The 19523-nt window shown below is 33.4% G+C and overlaps 1 protein-coding gene across 1 annotated transcript; it reads right to left on the minus strand.

The window, feature by feature from the left end:
* Positions 1–205: 205 nt before the first annotated feature.
* On the minus strand, positions 206–15726 carry LOC128236856 (prion-like-(Q/N-rich) domain-bearing protein 25). Its single transcript, XM_052951979.1, has 15 exons — positions 15593–15726; positions 12177–12240; positions 11475–11600; positions 11056–11154; positions 10222–10347; positions 9888–9983; positions 8357–8479; positions 7765–7881; positions 7111–7200; positions 4443–4559; positions 4177–4272; positions 2886–3005; positions 2529–2615; positions 1421–1540; positions 206–933 (listed from the first exon to the last, which is right to left on the minus strand). The coding sequence occupies exons 1-15, from the start codon at positions 15593–15595 to the stop codon at positions 866–868; spliced, it is 1452 nt and encodes a 483-aa protein (XP_052807939.1). The 5' UTR covers positions 15596–15726; the 3' UTR covers positions 206–865.
* Positions 15727–19523: the final 3797 nt, after the last annotated feature.

Consider the following 19523-nt stretch of genomic DNA (forward strand, 5'->3'; position numbering starts at 1 on the left):
TACCACAGTATTTTCGAATACAGTACCTGAATCATAAAAAAAATCGAAGCAGTGGACAAATCTGAATACAGGCTAGTTTAAATAAACACGGATGGGCTCTGCAATCAGATGTCAAATTGCTAACTTCAAGATTTCTGTATTAAAAAGCATATGTCCCGAAAAAGGGTTGAATAAAACAGTAAAAACGTAAAATATCAACACCAAATTGTTTTCTTAATCTATTTATTTTTCACTCGAACTAGTTGACGTACATGCCTCAAAACATAAATGATTTTCATTTAAACCACAAAATGACACCTATTTAAACACAATTTCATTACATTGTAATGATACTGCAAGTTTTACTAATAGATATCACGTGGTTTGTGTCCTCAAACCATTACGTTATTCCGCTTGCACATCAGAAGGTTATAAAAATCAAACACTGTATATAGGTTAAAGAAAAAAAAACACTGAACTGTTCTTTAAAAATATAGCTATAAATAATGGAATATTTCATATTTGTTTATTATGGTTAAATAGAACGATGCTTATTTATGTAACAAGTGTTTGGTTAAGATGTTGCTCGTGACACAGCTCTTGAAGGATGTAAACACTTATCTTATTGTATGCACTTCTCGTTCTTACTTCATATTTTGTATCATCTAATAGATATTTTTAGTAAAAATGCAACCATTTGTCCACATAATGTCTTTTCATGTCAGCACTGATGATGCAATTGTTGGCAATACTTTTGCTGTTACAGGTAATTACACCGCTGTTAAAGTTGATGGTACTACTGTTACAGTTGATGATACTTCTGTTACAGTTGATGGTATTGCTGTTACAGTTGATGGTATTGCTGTTACAGTTGATGGTATTGCTGTTAAACTCTGGTTATCAAGAAGCAGATCATCAACATCAGGGTTGAATAGACTGCTGCTGTTGCGCTTGCTGAAAAAAGAAAAGAGAATGAAAAGTGGTTTTTGTTTAATTCCAACAAATTAGTTGCTGTCCTTATTGTACAAATATGCAAATATATCAACTTTCAACATGCTGATGTTAAAAATTCTTTCTGAAGTTAAACTTTTGAAACGACGTTATTTGCATACATATGTTAAATATCATTAATATGTATAACACATCCTACTCATTGATATGGTGTAAGCAATGTATGTCGGGATTTGGGTATTAATTTCATGATTTAATGTGTCGTTCGCTTGTTAGACTGTTACGTCATCAAAGGGCCTAAAAGAATACTGGTTACTGAGCTAGTCTTCATACTGTATATTATACTATAATACATGTTTTGTCACATGGTTGAGCTTTTCACTTTCTTCATACATTTTCATATTACAGATGTAGGATTATCAACTTACAGCACACTTGGTTGGTTATGCTGTACCTTTTTTATGTTACATATGTATGATTATCAACTTACAGCCCTCGCAGACTAAGTTCGTTGTGCTATACGTGTATCCCGAGGAACACTGGCACGTGCCACATGAGGAACATTCTGCGTTGGTCATACATTGATCAGCAGTGCAAGCTATAGTTATACCTGAATAGAGAACAAAGCATCGTGGAAATAAAATGTTTTTATTCAAGATGCGGAAAAGTAGGATAAACACCAAAAGTTAAGATATAATATTTCATATGCCGTAATCTTTGTTTAAATAGAGTACTTTTGGTTTCAACAATATAAAGTGTTGACATGCTGAATGTGACATCAGGGGATTTTCCTAACCTATGTTACACGTAATGCACGGGTAAAAGGCGCCATTGAAATCTCAAAACAGAAAGGTTTACATCAGTATTTTTCACTTATTTATCTTCTCAAAGGAAGAACTCTTACTAATTAGTCCTTATTGCGTGCGAAAGTCGACTAAGGACAGCTCAGAAAAGTAAGTGTCACACTATTAACACTTAAAATACAGCGCAGCTTTAATAGGCATGTATATAAGTGCAGCAAATATATTTGCGGTCATTTCGTATTTTACTTGATCTCGGGATAGAAACTGGAGACAACCGGTGACAATCCGACAGAACGTGTCAGCAGCAACGCAACGAGGAAGTGTTTGTGAACCTCTTTGCTTTTAAGCACATGATATGCACTCCGTGCGTGTTGTATTGGTATATATCTCTAGGTGTTATGATTGTGTTAAACACATTTGTTTCTGACTCTGAAACTTAATCTATTTGGCTTCCAGGAGCTCTGTGAATAACAGTTCTAGAATGTTTCTAGATTCTTATACAAATTTCTTTTAGCACAACTGCTACGAAGGTTTATGAAATTCGAGTATTTTTCTTGTGCAGAAATCACTATTGATATCCGTTTTGAGAAGCCATATAGAAGATGTGGGAATCAACTAGCCTTGTTGTTCAGATGTATACACATATACCATAAGAGTACTCTTATCAATTATTTTACGTACATGTCTGTGAACTTTTATTATAGATTTTCGATACTTTATTTTATTTTTTGAAGTTTCAATCGAAACAAACTTCATCATGTTTAAACCGGCCATTCCAATACTAAGCATACTCACCTTTCTTGCATTTACTCGAAGATGTATCGCAAACAAGGTTTGAAGCAGCGTCGCAGTCCGCATTTGTATCACACGTTGCCTCAATCGCTGCAAGTAAATAGTTGTCTATAAGTTAACAACTGATAACCTTTCTTATACTTACATAACTTATCTTGTAATGTATGTTAGTTTGAACAAGACCGAGCGATAAAATTCTTTGAACACAAATCAGATTTTAGTATGCTGGTGGGTTTGTCAATGTTATTCTATATAGTTGCATTTGGCATTTAACTATTAAAGAATAATACAGAACCATGTTTCAACAGGTTGTTTTCTGTTTGTTGCATGTTTAATCTTTGTGCATATGTTTACACCTACCTCCTTCGCACATCTGTGTTCCTGTGTCCAACGTGTAGGTGCTAGAGCAGGCACATGTGGTAGTGGTCGGACACTCGCTGTTTGCAACACAGTTAGTAGTAGTTGAGCAATCAGCGATTTCTGAATAGTATAATATTATCTTTAATGAACTCTCCAGCATTCTTAATTGAAAGTGTTCGTATTCATTTGTTGTGAGTGTGAGATATCCTTGTAGTTACACATGCCGTTTGACGGAAATGACTTGTTATTAATTCAAATTATCAAATAAACAACATATATAATGTTTTTGTTATCATAACTTGAAATTAATGATTACACAATTAGTACTGTTTGCGAATTAATTCAGCAAAAAGTGTTCATGAATAGGTTATGAAAGTACAATCGCATTGCTATTTTAGAGCAAAAATAGAGTATCGTTGACATAATGCCGTTCTCTTTCAAGAGCGTACTTTATGGCTACAATTCAGTTGGCATATTTTATGTTAAACCAATGCAAACTGTACATGGTTGGAAATATTGCAAGAGTTTAAGCCCGCCCCTTCATTAGTTTGTTCCTCGTGAAACGTACTATAATGTATTCAATCTCTTACGGTGGTAGTCGACTATTTATGATGTTAAGAGTCTGGCGGAGTACAGATGTGACACTATATTCATAAGGGCGAAGAATTAGTAATGTTTATTCCTTGCTTAAAACCCCTTGAAATGCTGAGTTTAGTTGCAAGCAGTGGTAATAGAAGGACATAGAAATCTAAATTCTGACATCAAATAATTAAAACCTGGCAATAAGTTTAGCTGGAAATATAAACAAAGATAACGATCAGTTTTATTACTCCAAATAAGACGCATTGCCTAAATATTTAGTTTAATGTGTATCTCTGTGAAAGTGAGTACTATGACAACTTCGAATAATCGTCATGTATGTCATTTCACGATGTATTTATATTTTACCCATAATAGGGGCAGTATGCTCTACCCAAGATTAATATAACTGTATTAAAATATGAGTGGAATGTTATTCATGTCCTTAAAAATGCTGGTGACGTCACGGCAACACGTATGTCTTTATTTTAAATGTTTGATATACGTGTTGACATTGTAGAAACTTTTCATTACAAATTTTAACATAATCGAACATTGCTTGAAAATATATGTTCATTTGATTGTTTTCTTTTGAAAAAACACACAATTGCATTACGCTATAACATCTTTACTTCTCAAAGTTTATCAGCATATGTTATTTCTATCAGCTGCCAAAAAAATAATAACGAATTATTAAACAAATGTAACTTACTCTTTTTGCAAACAGGAGATGTAAGCGTGAGGTCACAGACTAAAGCATCAGTTACTTGGTCGCAATCGGCGTTCGATGAGCATGAGGTGCCAACATCTAAAATGAAACAAGGAAGAAATTTAATGCGGTATAAATGCATTATTTGAAGTTCATGGTACGCATGTCAACGTTTTTAAAAGCAGACAAGATATAATTGACTTTACATTCGACTGGTTCGAGCTTTGATGGAAATTACTGCAAATATATCCAAAAAAGCAAGGTCTTACCTCCTAAACATAACGCTGGTGTTCCGTCTACTGTATACCCCGTACTGCATGCACAATTGGTGCTGCAAGCCGCCCCGGACACACAGTCAGTGCTTGCAGTACAGGCTTGGCCTGACTCTGGAAATGTTCACAAACATGATCGTTAAATAGTGCAGCATTAAATAGAAATTTTATGAGTGACGTATTTTCAACTTTATACATTTTAACCAAAGTCAGAAAATGTTTGAACATTGATTTTGGTAATTTCAGAAAGGTATCGTGAATACTCAAAGCTCAATTTAAACGTGTTTTTTTTATTATAATAAACCTGTCAAATAAAAATTCTTAAAATGGAAAATATTTAATACACAATGTATCACATTACTGTTGATTTTGTTTTAATGTTGATTATCTTTGAACTTTATATTCTTTCGAACCAAATACTATACCTATAATAAAAATAAAAGTTGTAAATCATACTGTTAGAAAGTATATACTAAGTTGTATTAAAGCTTGTTGTTTTTTTGTAAACTCTTTTCAATGCAATTTTGCATGAAATGCCCGGGGTGCAAAAGGGGTGAATAGTTATATCTAAAAAGGCTTGAAAATGTGTTTTAATATGGTAGGTAAGTCAACAAAATACTAATGTATTCATATTATATTCACAAGGATACAATTCCTTTCAACATACATAACTTTGCGTTGTAAAGCATTGCGTTTGTCCCGGCGTATGTTGGTCAGCATGGGACAAAGTGCACCTGTGATTTGTGTGATACTTCGATCGGTCCATCATTAAAGGCGATAAAAACATTATCATGTTTAACTTATGACTTCACGATCAATAAAGGCATGTGATTAAGTGACAGATATATTTTAATTTCATTAATAGCTACGTGGCCACAAATATTATAGTTTATTGAAAGTTCTTTTTACTGCACCAATGCATTTTTATCAATGAAGTCATATGAGTTTCAATAAAGTTTAGTATTCAAAGAGAATATCATCAACACAACATTCTATCTTAATTTTATGCAATAATATCAAAACAACACATTTTCCCTGCTTTGAGATTCTTCGGAGCCTTTTTGAAAACGCATTTTGCTGGCGTCCGCAGATATTCATGATCTCAAAAAGTACATGTCTAATTGTTTAAGAACAGTTACTTTACATGTGATGCAAATAATTAATTTGATACTTTTTACTTCTTAAAAGTAATTCTGATATTATGAAATTTGTCGTTTAATACTATTTTGACCGTATGTAAATACTCATGTCGCTCTAGACTAAATTGCATTGAACCACATTAGCGTATAATTTTATTTAAGGTATCCAATATACAATTACACATTTTGAATATTGGATTCCTGGTGATCAATTGTTATTGTCATTTAAAACGTCCTTGTTAGCAGAGAAAGAATATGTAAAATGGATATCACAAATAAGGAGGGTGAAGGTGAGAGTGGTCTACTGGTATAGGTGTCCGCCTCTCACCCAAGAGGTTGTGGGTTCGATCCCCACTAGGCGTACTTTCTCATAGCCTCTCAAAAAGGAAACAGTACTGGTTTCTGCCCAGGAAACGGAATCGAGAGTGATTCTATAAGCTAGCTTTTGTCATAATCGAGCTTAAATAAATTAGTATAAACCAAATAAGGATTTTTGGCCATGAAGGATTGCAAAATATATCATTTCACGTAAGAATGAAGTTGGAATAAAGCATAAAATCATAACCTGCAATAACTTTTGTTCCTAATGTTATTTCGGTTCTTTATTTCATTTATTTCTAATCAGCAAAAGATACCCTTTTAATTATTCCAAAATAAAATTTTATCACCAGACATTAAAATATAACACAACGGCCAATGGCAAGATTAAACGAAAATCTTATTTGTACATCGCATAACTTAAGACAGTTCATATAATTGACGGTTTAATTATTCAAACCATCCGTTTTTTACGAGAAATCAATTCGAATAGGGGTATGTCCGTAAAATTGTCGCGAGTGTGACACTGACACTATGCATAACTCTTATACTTGTTAAGTCATCTTTTTGTTTTGCCATACAAATGGTAATTTCCTTAATGTTAGAATTGAATACAACTAAACTTGTTAAAGATCGTGTATGTAACTTTTACAAAGGTTTAATCGCTTAGTTAACTATGTACTATATGTGCATATGTTAAATCTTTACTATAAGTCATTGCATCGCTAAAGTTTACACTATGGATTAGCATCGCCGGTTTGTTTTAATGGTGCCTTTGCACCGCCGGTGTCTGATCCGTTAAAACGGGATATCATGTAACTTGGAATTCTTGTGCATTTCAGGCTCTAATGCTAAGTAAATAAAGCTTTGCTATTTATATTCGATAGAGATAAATTAACGTTGGATCTTTCTGGACTTACATTATATCATTTTATATATTATTTTGGAGATAACATTTTAGAACTATCTTTAATTAATATAAATCGAAATTTGGATTATTGCCTACTATTTGTGAATACATTTAAATCATACATTTATGGTAACTTTGATTGTTATTCAAGAACTACTGGTTGGAGAAAATTATGTCTTTGTATCTCTCAACTCCAGTGTTGCAAGTTTGAGGCCACTTCGCCCATAAAAATCTATGGCGTTTTTCAATGCAATATCCTGTAACAATTACTCATAAAACGTCACGAGTTAACACTCACTGATCTTGCAAACATTCGTGTTGTCACAAACTGCGTTGGCATTTGCGGTTATGTCACAGGCAAGCGTGGCAGAACATGCGGTTCCAACACCTGAAATAAGTCGATCAAATGATGATCCAATAATAATAATAAATTTCTTTCGGGGGTTTTCATTTCTGTTAAATAGGTCACTGTTTGTATTTATAAGTAGTCAAGTTTTTAATGAAATCGGTTTGTAAAAAGGGGATGACGTTGTACTCGTTGTAATAATTATAATTGGCGGTGTACTAGTGATCGTCAAGATGGTCAAACTGCGTCAACATAAAACACGAAAATATCCAAACCTTCAAAAAAAAAACCTCAATTACTTGAACAGATAGTTAATATGTATAGCATCCTTGCATTGAAAGTGTGCAATAACTTGGGAAAAGTAAGAGAAAATGTTTTATAACAGTTGACGATCATATTAATAAATGTTTGTCTTGATATAAGTGTTATATTGTCTTACATTATTTTGTAATTCCACTGCATTTCTAGAGCTCAATGCGGTACAGTTTTAGTATGTTTTAATTTGATTTCAAGGGAAAATGAAACGTGCACATATGTGAAGACAATAATGATATTGTACCGGTTTAATATCTACAGAACTTCATTGATAAATTTAAGTTGTATTACCCGGGAGGCAGGACTTGTCGGTCTGCTCAACGTAACCCGTCATACAGGAACATGTCGAACTTGTACATTCAGAATATTCAGCACATCCAGCGTCCGTGCTACAGGCTTGACCGGCAACTAAAGCAGAAAACAAGTTGTTTTGTCACCATGAAAAGTGACCTTTATTTCTAGTGATGTGTCACTTTTAGAAACTTCACCGATTCCTGTCTGATAACCTCAGTTAAACAAAATCCACGGGTCACTGCAAAAGCATGATTCAACTCATGACGGGTAACCTGCCAAACCGATTAAACGAACTGGATAAAAATGACGTTATCGGTGTATAGTTTTCCGCCTGCTGGTTGTCCTCAATGAGGCAAACGGTGTACGCCGACGGCTAAATGAAATCTTTTATTATTAATTTACTTCCGTATCATTTGCCTTTTTAGCTGCCTCACCTAAATAAAAAAGCACGGACAGTGTGATTTTCTTCACTTTCATTTTTTCTTCTTAATATAGTTATAATGTTTGTTGTGGTTTAGTGTTAATTTAGTAAATATCAATAAAGCGCTGTGTAACTTGCGTCATTACAATTATTGTTGTCAATACTTACTTCCTCTGCAGATGAAAGTGTTGGCATCAGCCGGGTAGTTGGTGGCTTCGCATACACATGCATTACCAGTACACGTTGCCTGATTCATACAGGTGTCCCCCGCAGTGCAGTCACCAGCTCCTCCTGTATTATAATAGTGTAAATGGAAATTAGATAAGATAACACCTATAAGGACAATATTATATTCGGAGTCATTCAACACGAGGTTTGTCATGTTGATTAAAACGAGCCTTTGTGATTTTAGTACACGTGTTCAATTGTTTTCGTATTGAATAACCACGAATGTGAAACAACGCTATTAACATAAAACGTTGCTGTAAGCGCGACCATGCTCAAAGCTATTTAGTAACAGGGCGGACTCCAGAATTTGACAAAAGAGGGTGCGTAATTAAGGGGAGTAACCTTTTGACTTGCCACCCTGTCTCGGAACCGAAATTTGTTTCGATGAAAGTGTTTGTAGGGGGTGGGGGGTACTGCCCAAAAAAATATTTATCATTTTTTGGTCCGAAAGGGTGCATGTTGGGAGTATTTCATTATTTGTTGATCCTATATTAAATTAAAGATTAAACTTGGCCGATTAAAGGGGGGGGGTTGCTTGGAACCGCTCGTGATAAATGACGTCATACCAAGTGTGATAAAACTACTTATATTATCAACACAATACAATGGCAGTATTTCAAAACGACTGTATTCGCCACAGTGACTCATGCAGTTATTCATAATAGATGTGTTGCAATACAATTTTCAAATATTCCGCGCTAAATCTGTTCTATTTCTAACGAGGAAAGAAAGTTAATAATACAGATATGTTGTATGCATAGTCATTTTTGTGCAGAATGCAGTGTTAAAAAATGCTCTCTACGGCTCTTGAAATGGTTTCCTTCTTTATTTGTATCTGTTATAGCTATAAGTATCAGATATTACTACTTTAATTACCTAATTAATGATTGATTTGTGAATGGGGTGATTATCAATATCTATCATCATGGTAATAAAACAATTGTTATCAATAATAATATTTTATTCAAAACCTCGAGTCATTGTGGAACATTGTACTCTCTCCAGGCCCGATTTTCACGAAACATCTTGAGACCGTCATGAGAGGATAACACTTAGCTTCCTAATTTTGTTTGGCATAATGTGTTATATTTACATTTTTACATAAAATTATCTTTATGATATTCAAGATAAACAAATTTTATATAATAAAGGCAAGGTTGAATAAAACATTTGGCTTAATGAAATAAACTACCTAAGTAAATTACGCTTAAGAACTTTTGATAACAGGGGTAAGGACTTACCCTTCCCTCTAGATGACTAGATATGTTTTGCAAGAACAAACGATTTACATGACATGCCTAGGGTTTGATTATTTGTAAAGGATATGTAACGAAGATTGTTAAAATTAACATTTTAACAGTATACCGAACCTAGTTATGAATAGATAGAATAATGCGAAAACTGCATGTTTTGTTCAAAATTAAATAACAGAAAAACTAGGTTATTTATCATTGTAAAAGGCAACACAAACCTAATTGGCAGATAGGAGATGCTACAGTTGTGTCACATACGGCCTTTAGATCATTCATAACGCAATCTGAAGAAACTGTGCAGGATTGCCCGATATCTTTGTAAAAGGAGAAAAAGCTTATTAGGGAACAATAATTAAACATTAAAACTTAAACACAAAAGCGTCAAACAAATAAAAATCAGAAAGTATAGTGCACAAAACAAGGAATATGTTCATTTAATGACTTACCAAAATCACATCACTGTCCAAATATTTCGGATTTAATTGACTTGTGGTGTCGCAAAAGTATGTATAGTAAGTAAATATAGCATTTCTATATTGTTATAATGCATACCTTTCTTGCACAATTTTGTCGCTGTTTCTTCTATGTGTGTGGTCGTCGTGCAAGCGCAAGCATTTGAGGTGCAGGCGGAGTTAGAAACGCAGTCATTTTGGTTGTTGGTGCAATCTGCTGCAGAACCTAAAAACATTTCGATACAATTTATCATTTAACAAACCTTATGTTTGCAGCAAATACTTGAATGTGTTTAAATTGAATTATTTTACATAATTTTATGAACAAACACCAAATAGCAACGTAGATTGCGGGTTCTCAAGTTATCAAACAAAATTTTGTAATTACAAGCCCACAATTTTCAATAGGGTTCCAATCGCTTTACGACAAATAGTGCATTTTTAAGATATGTAAGAAAACATTAGCACTCTAGCTCTAAATCAAACTGTTGATATTTTATCATTGAAAAAAAAAGCTTTTTCATCGCATTTCACAATTATTTGTCAGTTTTTTCACAACCTGTAACGTTGACGAGTTCCATTTATGTTTGATATATATTAATATATACTAATAGTAAAACCCGTATAAAGTAATATAAATACATATAGGTGTGTATTAATAAATATATAATATTTGTCGAAATATTACTTTATCATTGCCTTATGTTTATCTTGTTCCATCCATTTTGTAATTGTAATTGCATGGTTTAAGGTAAATATATGTCGTAAATATGTTAAACCCTTTCTAATAGAATAAGTCCTTATTAATCTCATATTACGACATGACGCTAATATGTTAGTCCATACACGTGTATCCAATAATTCTTAACACTAATGGAACGTCAAAGACAATAATTCTATACTAAAAAAGAATTATGAACAATTTAGCACCTACCTAGCTTACAAACTGGTGACGTCATTGTTGTGTCACACACCGTGCCAGTCACTGTTGTCGTGTCGCAGTCTGCTGTTGCGTCACAGGTTGTGCCGATATCTGGATATATCATTTAATGACTATTTAGGGTAAACTTTATAATTGATAATGTGATTAAGTATTGATAGATTTATTTTTTTTACAAAAAATGAGATAGGTGTTTAATTAATAGAATGCAGTGTATTATACCCTACTTCCCACTATAATGAACAGATTTCTAATCATCTAAAGGTATCATCTTTCATCTTGGGCCCGTAAACAAAGCTTTTGTGACAATGCGTTAGTCCGTGAACAGATTTCTTTTATACAACAAAATGCCAAAGCTTACAGGTGAAATATTGAAAATATCTACGAGTTTTAAAAGTTTATCAACTGAGTACCGGCTTTGCATGCTCCGCTGACTGCTGTGTACCCTGAAGAGCATTTACACAGCGCATTCTGGCACGTGGCTTGTGCGTCTGTACACGAACAATCCAAGTCTTTCGTGCAGGCACCGTCCAGTGCAACTATAAATTTAGGGTGATACGTCAAAGTCAAATCTTATATTGTAAAGGAATGCCTTCGCTCCATAATACAACATAGAACGACCAGACATCAATAGTATGTAGAGAGAGAGAGTAAGAGAGAGAGAGAGAGAGAGAGAGAGAGAGAGAGAGAGAGAGAGAGAGAGAGAGAGAGAGAGAACGATTGTAAGACAAGTTATTACAACAGTATATTAATCACTCTCGTTGGCACGCTACGATATTTCCGTTATAGCATAGAAATAAAAATCTTTATATGGAAATTGGAATTCATTTTCCGTCAGTATTTTATTATTATTTTGCGTTGTCAAAATGTGGTACAATCAGGTTGAAAGTTTATCAAGGATTTACAACAATACTAAAAATCAAATAAATCTTTTAACAACTGTTTTCAGCATTTTAGGAAATCGACTGCATGTATATTTTAGCACTATCAGAATACAGTAATAGGGCACTTCTCTTTAAAAACTATTTACAAATTTAGATTATATTCAAGATTGCTTGTAGTATATCAAATGATGTGGCGGATAGATTCATTTAATAAGTTTAGAATCGTCTTACCTGCTTGTATTGTTCCTACGAACGCACATAGCACCGCCAGTAGACCAAGCAGTCTTGCCCCCGTCTGATAGTGAAAATCAAACAATAAGCCTTTATGAAATGGCGTGAAGGTGTTCGATGTTCTACTTATAGTGTCTTTATTAGGGAATGTCCGAACTATAATGTCCAATTGCAAGTAATGGTAAATGTTAAGATATGTATTTGATTTAAAATAGGATGAGGATTAAATCTTTTCAGACATATTCACAATACCGTCGTCAAGCGCATGTAGCAAATTTTGTGTACTCTTATGTTTTGTCTTCAAATTTTGATAGTTTGAAATAAATGAAAATATACACTTTCTCCGAAAACAGTATTTTGTTCGTAGTCATAAATGTAAAAGTATATGTATCATAATCGTTGTTTTTTGTTGTTGTTTCAGTTATAAGTCACTTTTCTTTCTCAGTTGCTACTAGTTTATGTTATGTTATTTTCGGTTTTGTTTTGATTTTTTGCGGTTTTGCTCGTTTTTCAATTCCTTTTTAATTAGTAAAGTTTAAACCTATTATAATGAGTGTGAAACATGTTGTTAAAATATTTTATCTGGTACCCTGGTTGGCACAACGTCACGTGATAGTGTGGTATTGTGTCGTGTCGGAAACCGGGGCTTACATGCGCCCAAACCGTTCATCGAACCCGACAAGCCTTTGTGAGAACAGAATGCCCTATGCACTGTGCAGATCGGATTACTTTTTTTAATTCGTCAAATGAAAATCTAAAAAGCGTAAATAAAATGCTTGTTTCCAATAACTCAACCGACCCTTCTTTCTCCTCCCGACCCTTCACAGTTTTGACGTGAGGATTTTTTTCGTAATTACCTTCAAAATAGTGCAATTTTGAGTAAACATGTTAACTGATAACCATTTTATTTATTTTATTTACAATAGTGATATACCCTGACAAAAGTTCGAACAATAGGAAACAAAGTTATGTCTACCTACCTACCCTGTTTCTATCGGAAATAGAATTGGAAACAAAAAACCTTTTTTGGCTTTATTGACATACATGTGAGCATTATTCTTATCCTGTGACATAATTTGATGAAAATAAGTTTCTGCTGTTAATATGCCCTGTTAAAGAGGCTTTAAATCAAAAGTTGAAAGCAGTATAAAAGCTATTTAATGCAAACTAATATACTACTGGGCTGATCATTCAAAACCTAGTTTAAGTTCACAGTGCGATCAACGGCATCGTTAATTTGTCTTTTAAGGGTAACATATCTTATATGTCAATAAAAACAACTATAGTTTAAACAGTTTTGTGTATTGAGTAATACGGCAGATAAAAAGGTTTATCTAGAAAATTTCCATATGATTAAAGATATGAAAGTTCACATCGATGACGTCAACAACGTGGAAAAATTTAACACAGTTCTGAACAATCGGCTCATTGGTGTTGTTTCTTCTGTATGTATGTTGTTGTTGTTGTTGTTGTTATAGTTGTTTTCCTTTCCTTTTTTTCATGTTATATTTATCAAGATGTTTATATCGTGCAAGATGAAACTTACGTTTATTATTTCAAGAAAGCTTTAAACTTGCAATGGCCCCCATTCATAATTGTTCTGAGTAGTAGTCTAAATCGAGTGAAGATTGTTTTCCAAAGTTCGAAAATCTACATAATTTTATAACGAAGCTCAATATAAATGTATTAAAACGGAAATAACACATTCAATATTATGCTAAATTATCCTCTTCAACTAAATACCCTAGTGCTGCACTGGCTGACATATTTATAAACCATGTTACCCTTTTATTTTCTCTTTTAAAATTTAGCTTATATTTTATTGCATTTTAATCAAAGTCTGAAATAGTTTTATCGAGCTGTTACATTTGATTTACACGTGTATTGATAACTGAAAGGAAATTTACAACTCGAAAATGTCCTGAAATAATCAGTTTTTAAGTTTAGAAATGCAAAATAAAGTTGGAAAAAGATATAACTTTATATGGCGTGAATAAATCGTTTCTCATAATCATTATTAAAGTGAATGAAATGGATAAAACTATATCAAAAAGGTTGTAAGTTTGCAACTAGCGGTATTTGATAATCAATTACATAATGCAAAAGGTAATTTACCGAGTCCCTAAAGTGTCAGTCAAACATTTCCTAAAGAAAAAGGTAACGTGGCGAGATAAATGTATAGATTATTATCAGATTTAAAACAAAGGTTTAAGATATCGTTGGTTAGCGTGCATTTTTGTAGTTAAAAGCTAGCTTTTTAATGCATCAGGGTCTGAAATCTTCAATGACTGACAATAGCTTATATCTCTCAGTGCAACATATGTATTTATATATTTATAAGATGTTAATACATAATTCCATTTACCAATCTCCTACGCATCTCCCTTGCAACAAAATCTCTGCAACCACGTACGAAAATAGAAGAATTTCAGCAAACAAAAAAGATTGGAAAAATATGTTTATTACGTATTGATGCAATAGTTTATTAACAGTCTACTAAATATCGTGGTTTTCAAAATGAAATAAAATTATATATATTTTAACGAAAGAAAGTTTTAACTTCATGAGTAATGTTACGTGATTTTGTTACCATTACCATGACATGCGTCCTGGCGTGATGACTTTTTGGCAAAGGAAAACAATCACTGTATGGAGTTCGCCAATTCTTTTTTGACAATGGTGCAGAACACCGGCTATTAGGCATTTTTATAGAAAAAACCTTCCATACCCCTTATTAAGATATATTAATTGATTGATGAATATCTGCAATTTTTCATATTGAACGTTGTTTTTTAGATTTAGTTGTTCTTCGTTTTTCTTAACTCTTTTATTTAAATACGTTTTATATAAAGTATATACTTTAGTGAGAATTTGGTTTACATTTTTTTAAATATAGAATATCAGATGGTTCGGTTAATTTTGTTTTTGTGATAATTGATTAATATTTGTTTCGAATGTTTCTTTATTTCTTATGGTATTTTTCGCTTTAGGTTTCATAACATCACATAATTGAAGTAAATACTAAATGCTGATTGTGTCTACATTTGAAAACAAACACACGATTTCTGTATTTTTTTACATTAACAGCTTTCTACGAGAAAAGAGAAACGAATGCCTCGCTTTAACTTATATTATTCTTAATTATGCACATACAAGGATGCTGTTGGATCTACATGCAAATTGTGTGTGTGTGCGCGTGCGTGTGCGTGTGTGCGTGCGCGTGTGTGTGTGTGTGTTGTTTAAAATAATTAATAAACGGTTGTATTATCACAGACATGTCATATAACAATTGTGAAAATGTTGCATCAAAAACCGCCGAAAATAATAAGTTTAAATTAATAAAGAACTATAGAATACTTATTTTACTATATGCTTCCTATCGTTTTATTCCAAATTCTACTAACGAACGCACTAACCATGATGGCTTAAAAGTTATAAGTCCTAAGATCTTCACACAACTAAACCCGGAGAACTGATCATATTGGGTTCTCGGTTGTATCTTTATACTTGTTAAATGTTTTCTGTTTGATCGTCATGGCGCCATCGCTAGATTATTTTTTTGCGCTTGGCTTTATGAAAGACATATTTGTAAAATTGTTTTGGCTATTGGTAAAATTGTTTTGGCTTTTGTATTTCCTTATCTGTTCCAAAATCTACCTAACTCCGTCGTCTTTGTTCGATTGCCCTCTCAATCGATCCTTTGTCGTGTCACCTTTTAAGCACTTCATGACTTGGCTCACACATTGCCTTATCTATTTTCGAAATCTCCCTAACCTCGGCGTCTTTGTTCCTTAGCCCTCTCAAATGAAGTCTGCACCGCGTTGCTTATTAAGCACTTCATTGTGCGGCTTGCACACTGTCTTATCAGTTCCAAAATCTCCCGAACCTTGTAGTCTTTGTCCTGTATGGAAAATTTTGAATAGCAATTATTATATTATATTCGGCATCTATCATTTTTCATATCATAGAATAACGTGGAGTACATATTTCAAACTTGACTTTGCTAACGAGGTTTTTCATGAATCAACACATCTTCACACAAGAATATCACATTCGGGATTTTATTTCAAAACATTTGTATTCTGCATAATTGTCGGGACCATCGTTCGTAGAGGATTATCCTTTTGTTCATGAACAATGGATCGTTAACTAATTAACGACAAGCAATGCTCTGGAACAAATTTGAAGTCACTTTGACATGCCAATATCGTGGCAAAGGGTGCATTCAGGGGTAATTTTAACTGAAAATTGCCAATTCTAAAAGGTAATCGGGGGTCTGCTTGAGTATGAGAGAGTCATACACACACAAATGTATAAGGGTTAGTCATTCATAATTGTATAAAGGTATTTCCTTCTTTTGGAAAAACAAATGTTGTAGCAAAACACTATCCTTACAAATGTGAAATAATCTGAAGTTAAGGCTCTCAGTCTTTATTTTAGGATAAATCCTGAACTTAAGAACCCCTGACATTTCGATACTATCTGAAACAAAATGTTTAGTAATTTAAGTTTCAGGTGTTCGAGAATAACGATATCTGTAACTCATTGATAGTATCGGACTTGCATATTTTACGGGGCTCCCTCTAAACAAAAGCCTTTTGCCGCTGCTCCCACAACATCTATAAGTACTGATAAAATAGTTTTGACATGCAATGGAATACAAATGGAAGAGATGATTCATATTAGTGCTCTGTTCTTAAGTGATTTTCCTTTTCACTTAATATTTAAATGTAATCTTTCAAAATATTATTTTATATTGTAAGATTACCAATAATACTTTGAATATATATTTGATATACCAATTTAACTTGTTATATGCATTTTAATAAATGAATACATCAAAATAATCACGATAGTTTAATCCAAAAACACTATTGGAAAAGTTTTTTGGACCCGCATTTGCTAACGCCCTGAGTAAGATATAAAGATTCGAACTCAGAAATGTGCTGATTTACCTTTATTTAGTTATTTTTGACAAAACGGTCAAAGTCTCGAGTCGAAAACTCAGACTCAAAATGTTAGTGAATATGGCCCCTGGTAATTATTCTGTCTCAATATATTTTAAGTGTTTCTTTGGTTTCCTTAAAATTAACAGTACTACAAAACCGAACAGACCATCACTTGGTGTGCTGTGACATATGTGCATCACACCAGGGTAAGCACTGTTGCTCTTGTAAGTATCCGCATGTAGAAAATTTGAAGAAAAGCCTAAGTAAAACTTGTGCAATGATCGATCGCCGACAGCCAGTAACCAAAAAGTTGAGAACACCAACAACCACTACCGACTAAAGTCCCGAAATTTCTTATTCGACCGGTTGTCGAGTGTTGCACCACCAGCAACCTTTCACTGTTTTAACTGTTTACAGGCCTGTCCCCATGCAGTCGTAATAAGCCAAAACTTTGACTTCGACTAATGTTATGTCTATCGCCGGTGAACAGTTGCCGGTTCGTTGCCGATCAATCACTGAGAAGTTGCAAAACCTTTAAGTTTAATTTTATCATTCAAGGGGAAAACTACTCAGGTCAAGAGCTCCAGCGATCTTTACAGCTCATACTGTATGCCTCGTGGCTTGGTTTAATCCTATACTTTTCATTATGGTCCCTTTAGTCGAATTTTGGGTCAGTAAGTCCCAAAAGGTGCCTTTGCAGCAGCTTATTTTGATTTTCAAGCTCTATTTTCGGCTACTCAGGACAAAAGCTCATATTGTAGGCCTCGTAGCCTAGTGCAATTGTACATTTTTCGTTATGGTCCCTTTGAATTATATTAGTCTGCACGCCATCATGAACTAGTGTAAGCCCACAAAAAGGCGTTAGTGTATGCATTGATAATTCAAAGGCGTTACCCCGATATTTTAATAATATACATGTTATTATTGTTGTTTTTTTTTTTTAAATGCGCAGTTCTAATTTCTTTTAATTTGAGCTTTTGATTGTTTTGATAAGTTTGAAATTAAGTATTGAACAGCTAGTTTAAAACCTGCTTCGTTACCATTTAAACCCAAGTTTTATGTTAATATGTTTTTCTATGTTAATACTTGAACTTTGGTGATATTTATTACCTTGAAACTTAATTTGTCTTCGTAAAAACAATGAAAAATAAATCATTAAAGTTCATATTCACATGGATTTCAAGCAACGGGACCAGGCAAGCTTCAATGCAGAGACGAAAAACTGAACAAAAACTTTAAATGTGCAACGAATGCACAGAATTGCATTGGATTAGTCTGCCGGTTTAATTCCTATTCACAATTCAAACATTCAAAAGATAATTTGATACCCATGGGTTTTTCACAACGTTGGCTTAATAGCGAAAAGACATGTATCAAATTGGTAAAGATTATACCTTCGTCAGCGTTTATTTCAAAACAGGTGTACGTATTTGAATGGTTAGAAGGAGCGAGAAAAAAATCAAACAAGGATTTTCATTGGTAAACTTTTTGTTTGTGTAGTAACGATCGTTGAGTGATATTATGTTTGGGTAGTAACGATGGTTTGGTTGAGTGTTTACCGCGGAGGTATTCATTTGAGTTGGAACTATTGAGCATTGCAGTACATTCAGTTTCGTGTTAAAATAGTTTCTACGAGGACTGCATGGAGGAAATTAGAAGGATTGTGACTGCTTCGTAATTTTTTAACCTTAAAGTGAACATTTGGATAAATGCATTTTTTCCTATCTAAAAAAGTATTTACTGTTAAATTTGAACGGCAAACAATCAACATTTTTTAAGGAATTTGGACGATGCCTTTTTTTTAGATTTATGGCTACAACCGTGTTTATTCATATTTGACAGAGAACGCGTTAGTGTACTCTGATTCGTATACAAAATTTAAATGTTGAAGATTTTATTTATATAAAAAAAATCACTGTTAAATTTAAGTTATTGATGCACACTTGGAATTCCAAAACACTTTATCCATCTTGTAAAATCTCTAAATTAACCTTTTTGAAATATTCATGCAAACTGTTACTAAAAATACGTATATTTCAAAAAAACTTTTGAACGAACCGCTCTTTAAAAAATGACTGTAGATGGGGTGAACTTGTCTCTGTGGAAGTGATGTGTCACAATAAGGAAATACTGACTTGTTCCTGTGAAATATTTGTTAAGGTAAACACTATTTTTTTTTACAAAGGTACTATTCCAGAATCATTGGCAAACTGCTTTTTTAATTGGCGCAATAAGTTACTGGAACAAGTTTGCCTTCTTTGGGATCCCACAAGATATCAAATGTTACTTCAGAATTCACGCAAAGTCAGCCCATACTTAAAACAGGGCTAATGCAAATTGAAGTGTTTTCCAAATATATTCATAATGTCGCCAAGGTCTCCGTGACGTTTCTAATTCT

This window comes from Mya arenaria, chromosome 6 (assembly GCF_026914265.1).
Source record: "Mya arenaria isolate MELC-2E11 chromosome 6, ASM2691426v1".
Classification (NCBI taxonomy): domain Eukaryota; kingdom Metazoa; phylum Mollusca; class Bivalvia; order Myida; family Myidae; genus Mya; species Mya arenaria.